General features: G+C 43.4%; 1 protein-coding gene across 2 annotated transcripts; it reads right to left on the reverse strand.

Annotated features, from left to right (window-relative positions):
• Nucleotides 1-5,484: 5,484 nt before the first annotated feature.
• On the reverse strand, nt 5,485-10,127 carry ikzf5 (IKAROS family zinc finger 5). 2 transcript variants are annotated; one of them, XM_047821820.1, is made up of 4 exons: nt 9,593-10,127; nt 8,751-8,921; nt 7,490-7,663; nt 5,485-6,910 (listed from the first exon to the last, which is right to left on the reverse strand). In XM_047821820.1, exons 2-4 carry the CDS (start codon nt 8,881-8,883, stop codon nt 6,042-6,044), a joined length of 1,176 nt encoding a protein of 391 aa, XP_047677776.1. In that variant the 5' UTR covers nt 8,884-8,921; nt 9,593-10,127; the 3' UTR covers nt 5,485-6,041. The 2 variants fall into 2 exon arrangements, with proteins under 2 accessions (XP_047677776.1, XP_026993298.2); XM_027137497.2 differs by having other exon boundaries at nt 8,751-8,913; nt 9,593-10,125.
• Nucleotides 10,128-11,137: the final 1,010 nt, after the last annotated feature.

Genomic DNA, 11,137 nt, shown 5'->3' on the forward strand with positions numbered 1-11,137 from the left:
CTAGTGTACTTTAACTGATTCCTTCTTAATTATTGTCTTTGTAATGATACATTCTAATAAAACAGACTAGAATACAGAATATTATATTTCACTCAGACAACATACAGTTTCACCATTAACATTATACCAGTTATGTTAATGAGATGAATCAATTGTTCATTCTTTCACTAGTAGCGCTTGATCAGCATTAATGAGCTGTAGTTAACATCCAAGAAGTCCAAGAAATGTTCAGCAAATTTCCATCTTAGTCTCAGTACTTCTCTTTACAAGAAGAACACAAGACTGAGCGTCAGAGCTGCCTGTGAGCACCTCTAAATAGTGCAGTCCCAGGTGGCGCTGTTTACCTCTAATTACTTTGGGCCGGCTCTCTGTCTCCCTCTGCTGGCAGTCCAGGGTACTGATACTCTGCCCCTTACATACATAAATACGTGTGATCATCTCCTTACATAAAATTTACATTACATCATCAGATACGATTTATTATTTTGGTTTAATAACAGTTTAATATACTGTTTTATTTCTAGGTGTATATTATGTACCATGTTCCTATAAATGAGCTGTTACTATAGAAACAATAACTAAAAATAAATCATTTCACATAATCAGAATTCATGTCTAATAAGTTAAAAACTTGATGCTAATAAATACTGCAGCACATACACATCTCTTTCAGTAAGAAGTGAAGTAATTAAAATGTTCAGTACTAAAGCAAATAAAAAACATTGCATCTACTACTAATTAGAGTAATAAAATTAGCCGCAAGCAGCGATTTGCGGGGTCCAAGCACCTTTTGCAGATAGTGCCCCCTGTGTCCAGCTCTTCTAGACAAACATACAGCCTACAGTTTCTGATAGTAGCCAGATGCTAACCCTATGATCACTGTACTAACTTTATCCTTCTCATGAAGCATGTGGTGATGAAAACTCCTGTTAAAGTCAACAATAACTGTGGAAACACAGAACACTATTATAATTTATTAACATTTAACACCAATTCACCAGAAGATCAGATTTAATACATAAAGTGTGACGTTATTTAAAGCACCACAAACATGGTTTAACATCAAGATAAAGCAGAGACAGATCTGTCACAACCGTAACATGACGGAACAATCAGAATGCGACACGTTTCGCAGATGTACCTCGATGATAAATGTACAGAAAAAGGATTATCTTCTGTCATTAATATAAAAAAAAAATAATAATAATTAAAAAAAAAAAAAAACTCTTGGCAAATTGCTGTGACATGACAGGAACAACACTGTGTGTGTGTGTTGATTAGTTTCCTGTAACAAAACCACACAGTGTTTCACTCCTCACCTTTAATAATTGTGACAGAGTCGAACACGAACGTATATACAGAGATTAAAGAAGAAAATGTGAGAGGCAGAGAGTGAGAAAACAAAAAGGGAAAGGAAAAGTCCAACCTTCATACTGAGAGGAGAAAGGGTTGTTGGGGGGGAGGGGTGATGGCGGCTTGACAAAGACTGTGCAAGTGTTAGCAATGAGTTGAGCTAATGCTAACTTCACCATTAGCTAGCAGGTTTCTTTTGGTTTGTCTATGATGTCATAGTTTTCCTCCATGGGCACGTCCGAAATTCTCTGCCTGTTGCTATGGTTACCTAGGTAGCACCAGGCCAGGCCATATCGATCGCCGAAGCTTGTTACAGAACGTGCATAAAACCCCTTATAGGTCAAGTAGTAAATGTGTCTGTGCTGTTGTTAAATACAATTTGTTTCACCCGTCAAACAGTGGCTCCGCCTCCTGCCACGTTAAACTGCAGCTCTCGAGGGGGGGGGGGGACTCATTTGTGGTGTGTGTAGTGTTTCTGCTGTGTACTGATGTTCTTCCTTTAATCCTTGGAGACGTCAGTACCTGTGTGTTGCTCTGTGACGCCACGGCGGGCCGATGTTATTGCTAGCGGAGTTAGACGACGTTAAAACGGAAGGTGATCACGGTCTGGATGTCAAGTAAAACCTTGAGGTTGAGTCGTGGCATAGAGTCTGAACTCTATATCCTGATTGGCTGGCTGACTGACTATGACATCATCTCAGGGGCGGAGCTTAGTTTCTGAGATTACTATACATACTGGCCATAATTAATCACTTTTGACTTGCAACTAATTACACCTCAGATTCATGTGTAAAAGTAGCAGAGTGTGAAGGTTGTTCCTATGGCAACCAACGATACTAGTTATCATACGGTTATGATACGAAGCTAGACACCATGGTGTCGTTTAACCAGAATCTCCAACACCCAAAGTGTTTTATTATTGCGAGTGTATCTTAGCGAACTAGATCACAGCTTGTAGCCACGGTGAAAAGTTTCACACAAACACCAGTAACGGTAAAAAAAAAATGTTGAGTGCCTCCAAACTATGTTGTTTGTTTAGGAAAAGAAATAAATAAAAAACAGCTATTAAGTGTTAATTTAAGTGATCTAACTCATTTATTTGGGATGTTAAGACTCGTTATAATTGCTTCTAAATCTACAGAATTAGCAGGAATTCACACAAAAATTGTGTAAAATTTAAAAACTTATATGAAATTATTTCAGGTACCATTTAGCTAAATCTAACACAAATGAAAAGCAGGCTTGAGGTTAAACCCCAAAGCAGTCACAAATAAAAACTGATTTAAAACCAATAAGTCCCCTTAAACTTTAAATGTCCACAGTGTCCCTTCGGGATGTAGCCGATCAGAGACATTTTTAGCGACAAGGCTTTTGCTTCCAGGATTTTGTTCCTGGACAATCAGGAACTCGTACGGTTTAGAACACCTGCATGTGGAGGATGAACTGCCTCTCTGACTGGGGAACAAGCTCAGTGTCCCTACAGTAACCTGGATCATGGACTATCTGATCAACTGGCCCAGTCTGTGAGACATCAGAACTCAAGACAGGCATCGTCCTGTCTTTCTCTCCATCAGACGTCCAAAACAACAATGGCAGGGTCTATCAGAGAACTTCTGAAGAGGCTGGTGGAGACCTTGTGGTCAAGCAGTACGAGATGGAGATCGAGAATGACCTACATGATTAAAGAAGCCATTCTCAAAATCGTCATCTCGGATTTCACCAGTGACCGCGGACACACTGCTTTCTGCGACACCACAATTGTGTGTTGGTGTGCAGTAACTGGGGCTCTGCCGTTGTAAAGGGCTTCCACAATGATATGCAGTGCTCGCAAAATTTCACACTACCTGGTAGCCCTTCGGCAGGCACACGAACGTTATTTTTAACGAAAAATTTTGTAAAGGAGATAAAAACGTCAATCGAAAACGATCTCGTAATGATAGTCACTGCGAACGAAGAAAGTGGCGTCAATGGGTAAAACGTTTTAAACCGAAAGGGAAAGCGTCGTGTTATTTTACGTTATTATGTAAGTATTATGTTCGTTAACAACAATTTAAGACAAATATAGTGTCATTTCACAGGAAGAGGATTTGGAACGGTGTTCTGAAGCGACGAGTGGCACCGCGGCTGTCCGTACTCTCGATTTGAAAGACATGTCACTGCTCTTCAGTGTATGCCGTGCAACCCCCTTGTCTTTTCTCCTATAAATTACCGACAACCTGCAGCTGTGGTGATCTTTGTTCTGGCGATCATGGTGAAATGAATGTAGTGTAAACACTGTAGCAGTCTTCACGGGTCCACTTAGATCCGAAGACACGAGGTCAGACACGAGAAGCGAGCATCTTCGGGTCTAAAAGTTTAATAATAATAACGGCGTCGGGTCTCGGGTCTCGAGTCCTTTTCCAACCTCTCCTCTGTTTGCCAAGACCGCTTGCGACATGGTTTTTCTGGCGATAAGCTAATTTACGTTGAAACAGACCTGTCAATCAATTTTGAATCCATGCTGTAGCGGTTACTTCTCTGTCTGACTGGTGCGTGCAGGGCTGCATCGGTGTGCACGACATTCGGGTCCAGTTGGGTTTAAAAAAATTCCCAATGGGTCGGGTCGGACTCGGGACTAATTTTTTTGGGTTTGTCTCGGGTCGGGGCTTTCTTAAAAAAAAAATAAATTATGCACATCGGGTTCAGGTAAAAAGTGATTCGGGTCACTTCGGGTCGGATACACTTCTTTAGACCTGAGAAGACCTCTAAAACACTGTCCTTATGAAAGAGACCCACAGGCAACAAGGTGGAGATACATTTTAGTAGCCCGGCTGGAAAACACAACAGTCCCTGGATGTCACGCTAACGATTTTGTGAGCTCTGAGGCGGATCAGACCTTAGCATAGAGAAAGCTAGTGGAGCTCTCGGTTTGATAGGAAAAAGCACCTGTAGCTCAACAACTGCAAAGCACAATTCATTATTGACCCTAAACTCTCCAGAACTGAAAAATATTTAACCAACAGGCTATTCTGTGAGACCAGAACTGTGTGACGGAGGTGATGGCGAGCAGCCACTGAGACTCCTCCTGGTCACAATACAACTTACAGGTTAGCTGAAGCTGTGTAACTCTGGTGCGAAAGGAAAGCCATAAAGTTTAGCCATTCTAAAACTTTGATCATTTGCGGGGGGGACACGGTGGCTTAGTGGTTAGCACGTTCGCACACCACTAGGGTTGGGGGTTCGATTCCTGCCTCCACCTTGTGTGTGTGTGTGGAGTTTGCATGTTCTCCCCGTCTTTTTGTTTCCTCGCCCGGTCCAAAGACATGCATGGTAGGTTGATTGGCATCTCTGGAAAATTGTTCGTTGTGTGTGTGTGTGTGTGTGTGTGTGTGTGTGTGTGTGTGTGTGTGTGTGTGTGTGTGTGTGTGAGTGAATGAGAGTGTGTGTGTGCCCTGTGATGGGTTGGCACTCCGTCCAGGGTGTATCCTGCCTCGATGCCCGATGACGCCTGAGATAGGCACAGGCTCCCCGTGACCCGAGGTAGTTCGGATAAGCGGTAGAAGATGAATGAATGAATGAATGAATTCTTTTTGTAAGGGAGAATTTGATTGTATGATCTAAACCGCTGTTTTCACCGTGCGCGTGACTGTAAAACCTCTCGAATCTTGATTTGATTCGACTGAAGCTTTTACACAAACTAACTGACTGATGTGATGAGATCTGATGTGATGAGGGTCTTGTTCAAGAGCCCAAATGTGATGCTGGATTTGATCTCACAACCTTCTATTCAATGTCCCCATGCTTTAGCCTCTGAGCTACCACTTCTCTGTTTGGGTAAAGACACTGTGGACATTTTTAGACATGTAACATGATTGTGAAAGCTACAAACGTCCGTTCGGTAATATTCGCGAGCCGATCGACCATGATGATTAGTTCAGTGCAGCGGATATCGTGACATATATCGTCACCATACTGCACTTTACTACCATCATCTGTGACCCTCAGAAGCTCCATAACAGTATCGTGCATCCTAAATTTCGACGTGTGCCTCGTTCAATACTCATAATACGCCTTTCACTTGGTCAGGGATTTACGGTAGCTGCCTGATTAAAAAAACAAAAAAGGGTAAGATCGCAAAAAATCTACACAAAGTACATAAAAGATTCACATTTTTAACTTCATATAAACAGGAAATAGATTATAAATTAAGATACACTTTTTTTCTACTCTGACCAGAAAATGGAACCCCAGCCGGTTCCATCCTGATTCTCCACGTGTGTGTCACCCTCTCGTGAACACACAATCCTGCATCATGTATCACAGCAGTTCAACCAAACAGGAAGTGCAAAGTAAAACCCGATGCCGGGTGCACAAGTAATTTAGGTTCTGCGGTAACGTATATGATCATTTGAGCGAATTCAGGCAATGCCTAAGAAGGCACGTGAAAACATTTCACTCCCTCTACAAAAGGTTCCTGTGGTAACATTCTGAGCCGCTGTTTGTAAAGCTAACACTTCCTGTGTCTGGTCCTCTGATTGGATAGTTCTGATCCATCCAGAGGTGGATGGTCTACGGCTATGTTTTATTAGAACATAAATGGGGTTAGAGTCATCAGAGTGTCCTACACTTAAGGCGTCTCAGTTCCCAGATCTGCACATAACTACGACATCCTACGGTAACGATGACTGTCTCTTCCGAGCTCCAGAGGTTTACTGTTTGTGCTGTCCCCGAGCAAAGTGGCAGGCAAAGTCGTACCTGTTTCTGCACCTGTGCCCACAGATGTTACACTGGAAAGGATTTTCATAGCCATGGCAACCCATGTGAATGGTGTAGAGAACATTATCTGGGAAGTAGATGTGGCAGTGGGGACAGTGGTGGAGCAACTGCGGCTCGTGGCTCGGGTTCGGGGTTCCGGGCTGGCTGTTAGTTCCACTGTTGCTAGGCGTGCTCGTTCGGTCACTGCACTGCCCCCCGTGGGCCGTGTCCCTAATGTCGGGCATCGACGTGAGTGTCACAATGGGACAGGAGACGTTGCTGGAAATGGCGGGTGGCGATTGTATGAGGAAAGAGGGTTTTTCTTCGGGTAGAGAATCTGCCCCCGGGGAAGCCGGCGTCTCAGACGGGAGGCTGGACAGTTGCCCAGCCAGCGCGGAGAGCTGACTAAGAGGGTTATGTTCCAAATCGTTCGTTTTCTCTACGTCTTTTGCAGCTAAGCTGATGTAGGGACTGTGCAGGTCATTCCGCTCATCGTTTGCGCCGCCGTTCTCGTCTGCGTCGCTTTTCCTGTGCAGGCCGAGGTCGACGAGAATGCGACGACCGTATGCAAAAGCCCCACCCCGTTTGGACAGCGCTGAGATTGTTCGGCGGTGAGAAGGAGGAGTTGAGCGAGTGCCTTTAGTGGGAAGAATTTTGTGGCGTCTGCGTCGGTGGTGCGAAAGGTTGCTGCGGTCGCTGCACCGAAACGCACACAGCTCACATTTATACGGTTTCTCACCAGTGTGAGAGCGCATGTGCGCCTCCAGGTGGCGCTCATAGGCAGAGGCGAAGGGACAAAGATGACAACGATGTGGTTTTTCCCCTAAAAGAAGAGAGGGGGGGGGAGGGAGAGAGGGGGAGGGGGGGAGAGAAAGAGAGAGGGGGGAGAAAGAGAGAGAAAGAGTAAGAGAGAAAGAGAGGGAGAAAGAGGGGGAGAGAGAGGGGAGAGAGAGGGGAAGAGAGAGAGACAAAGAGAGAGGGGCGAGAGGGGGGAGAGAAAGAGAAAAAGAGAAAGAGAGGGAGAGAGAGAGGGAGAGGGGGAGAGATAGGGTGAGAGAGGGGGAGAGAGAGAGAGAGAGCGAGAGAGATCATTTGCCACAAGACTATAAGCTTAAAGGCTTTTAACCAAATCACATTAAATATGCAAATGACAATGTGGTAACTTCAGTATTTGTGAACTATTAAACTGTACAAGTAACCAAGCCAATGTTAGTGATGGAGAAATGGAGGTTGTCACGGTAACACTAAACTCAGACAGGTTTGTTAAATAAGATTGTAAGCTGTTAGTGAACCCGGTCGCTAGGTCACATAATGTTAGTGATTTTAGGATAACAGGGATGTCAGGAGGACACGGGGGTGGAGCCTAATTTGTATATTTATGCATCATCACATTTCTGGTTACCCGTGTGGATGCGGATGTGCTCTATGAGCCGCGCCGTTCCTCTGGTAGCGTAGTTGCAGTAACGACACTTCAGCTTCCCGTCGTATGTCCTCTCGAAGCCATCCACCAGCATGTTGGACCCATCATCCAGAGAAATGTCCACCGGTGGATGATCCAGTCCATTGTGTCCCAGATCTGGCATAGAAAGGACACAAACACACACAGCTTGTCATGTTGAAGAAACATTACTATAAAGATGATAACGCATTAGAACATCTGCATTTATATAAACATGTGATTATTCTCCTTCCCTCCCTCAGACACAACATCTTCTGTTCGGATCTCAGCATGTCCGTCAGACATATCATCGAGGATGACGGCTCATCAGTTGAAACTCAATCCCAGCAAAACTGAACTTGTGATCCATCCCCAGGTCATAATCTTACAATATCCCTACACAATGATCTGCCCTTCCCTTCAGTCACAGCTCACAACCTTGGGGTAAATGTGGACACTCATCTTTCCTCACATGTTGTTAATGTGACACGTTCATGTCGGTTTCTTCTCTACAACGTCAGAAGGATTCAGTCATTTTTTCCCCACACAGGCTGCTCAGGTACGTGTTCAGTCTCTTGGTCATGACAACACTGGACTACTGCAGCTCTCTCTGTCAGGTCTACATAAGAACACAATTCATCCTCTGTAAATGATCCATAATGCAGCTGTGTGACTTGTCTTCAACCTGCCTAAGTTCTCCACACCACCACACTGCTGTGTTCCTCCACTGGCTCCTGTAGCTGAACACATCAGATATAAACCTCAAAGCCCTCATCACTCCTCACACTGCACCTCGTACCCTCAGATCTACAGCACTGCTCCACTGGTCCCACCATCTCTCAGGGGAAGAGGGAAGTATACAATAAGACTCTGTTCTGTTCTGGCACCGAGGTGGTGGAATGAACTTCCCCTAGAGGTCCGAACAGTCGCTGGATATCTTCAAAAAAACAAAAAACCCTTAACATGCTTTTAGGTTGATGGTATCTTAAGTGTGTAACCTAGTGAACCAGAGTTAATGTATTAATCGATAGAGATTTAAAAGCACAGCTGTACGTCGCTCTGGATCAGGACATCTGCCAGATGCTGTAAATGATTTGCAGCTGCAATTGTCAGAGCTGATGCTATAAAAAATGAATGAACACCTTGTGTGAACCAAGTCTGTTACACACTGGTGTTGTCTGTCTGTGTGTGTATGTGTGTATGTGTGTGTGTGTGTATGTGAGACCTGTCGGAACATCTTCCGTGTCCTTCACACCGCTGACGGAGCCTGAGATCATGTTCACATGTTGGGTTTGTTGGCTTAGATACTCCTGAAAGTCCTTGACGAAATCCAGCGTCTCCGGTTTCTCCTCGCCCATTGGGAAGACCAGAGCTGATGCCTGTTTTATCTCTCACACAAAAAGACACACACAGACTTATCGAATAAAGCCGTTCATATTTGTTTTGGCTATATAAATATTCATATTGCTTAATATTTACACTTAAAGTACAAAATGATTCATTATTAATAAAATATCCACTTAAAAAAGGCTAATCGAATAAGAAAGACAGAAAGAAAGACAGAAAGACAGAAAGACAGAAAGAAAGAAAGAAAGAAAGAAAGAAAGAAAGAAAGAAAGAAAGTGATGGACGTGAGAGAGAAAAACGTGCACAAATGTAGTGTAAATGAAGGTAAAGTTGCGACAGTTTTTACGACAATAAACAAACAACGTTGACGTGTGGTTCATTTCTAATCATTTAAAATGTTTTGATAACAATTAACTAGCATTTATAGATCATTATTAGTCGCTATAATCAACTCGCTTGGAGTAAATCAGGTTATCAGGTGTTATTACTGTGATGCAGCTTCAGTTTGTTTAGTTACCGTATTCCTAAACAAACACCACCCCGTAGCGCTAGGATTGGCCGGATTGTTCCGTCTCCTGCGCTACGATTGGTTAATAGATCTATCCATAAACGGATCTACCCAATCAGAGTCGATGGGCGGGAGAAGAAGCTGTGATCCGTTAGCTAGCATGTAGCTAAGTGAACTGTGTGATGTTTATGTCTCGGTTTAGTTTGACTTACTGGTTCAGACAGACGAGTCTCTGTGAAGAAGAAGTTAAACACTCAACCCGCGAGACACCGAGTTAAACAGATATCCGAGTACATTGCTAAATATCTCCCCATGTCTGTTGCTGCTAACCTCGCTAACTAAACACTTAGCTAATAATAATAAGAGTGACAGCTGTGTAAGTCCGCTCCTGGTGTTCCCTCGGCACATATTAACCGTGTCATGGAGGCGATGAACGTTGTGTTTGTGTGTCTGAGGTCCTGCACAAGCCTGCTAGCTAACAGCTAAAGTGTGTATGTGTGTGTGACCCAAAACAAAAGGGACTCTTCACCGGAAGTGCACAACCCGAGCGCATCATTAAATGTCTTCCGGCTCCTTCGTTCTGCTCCTTCTGATGTTTGGTTCCCGTGTTACTTTAGAGCAGGGATCTTGTCCACACGTGTGTTGTTTAATGTCCACAGGCTGAGCATTAAATCTGCTGCTGTTATTAGATTCCTCCTTTGAGTCACTTCATGAAATTCTGCCCTGCTGTGGCTAAAAGCAAGTGCCCCCCTGACCATCACACTCGTGTTTGTTCCCACACACTAAGCTGTACAGAACGTGTGTGTGTGTGTGTGTGTGTGTGTGTGTGTGTGTGTGTGTGTGTGTGTGTGTGTGTGTGTGTGTGTGTGCGCGTGGATATATGTGTGTGTGTGTGTGTGTTTTCCTTCAGTAGAACTAAGCCCAAACCTTTCTCCATCATGACTGACAATGTCTCTGTGCACAAAGCAGCTCCATGAAGACATGGTGTGGAGGTGAAGGTTGGAGTGAAGAACTCGAGTGTCCTGCACTGAGCCCTGATTCTGACTCAACACCACTGAACACACAAATCCCTCAGTCACAATACAACATCTAGTGAAATGTGGAGCATATACAAAGATATTTATATACTGTATGCCAACATTTCAGCATAATATCCCCATTTTTTTACTTATTGTGGTATTTATCTCTTTATTTTGACTTGATATCACACACACACACACACACACACACAGAATAAAGATGATCAGATATAAAATGTGTCATGTTCTATCTTTAATGGAAAGTAATATCATTGTTACTTGTTTTTTTTAATGAGAACTATATATAATTACTTAGTTATATATATATATATATATATATATATATATATATATATATATATATATATATATAGAGAGAGAGAGAGAGAGAGAGAGAGAGAGAGAGAGAGAGAAATTGGTGTATTTATTATTACTTTATGAAACAGTAAGTTGTGGCTGTAAGCTGTGTAAACAGTGCATGCTCAGATGCCAGGAGCAGTTTGATGAGCACTTGAAGCGAATCGTGTGACAAGAACTAGCCGGATTGACTCATGTATGTTTGATGATGTTGAATATTTCATCAGTGGGGAAGTGAGCTGATGATCGCGTTACCCCATTTGTGTCAGAGTTTTAGGAACAGTATTGAGTAGAGTGTGACAAACGAGCGGTTACTCCAAGAGCTCAGGATCTCCTGCAGTGTAATGAGAGTCTCAGTGTAACTCACACACCACGCTCAAA

The sequence above is a fragment of the Tachysurus fulvidraco genome, chromosome 12 (assembly GCF_022655615.1).
Source record: "Tachysurus fulvidraco isolate hzauxx_2018 chromosome 12, HZAU_PFXX_2.0, whole genome shotgun sequence".
Taxonomy (NCBI): Eukaryota; Metazoa; Chordata; class Actinopteri; order Siluriformes; family Bagridae; genus Tachysurus; species Tachysurus fulvidraco.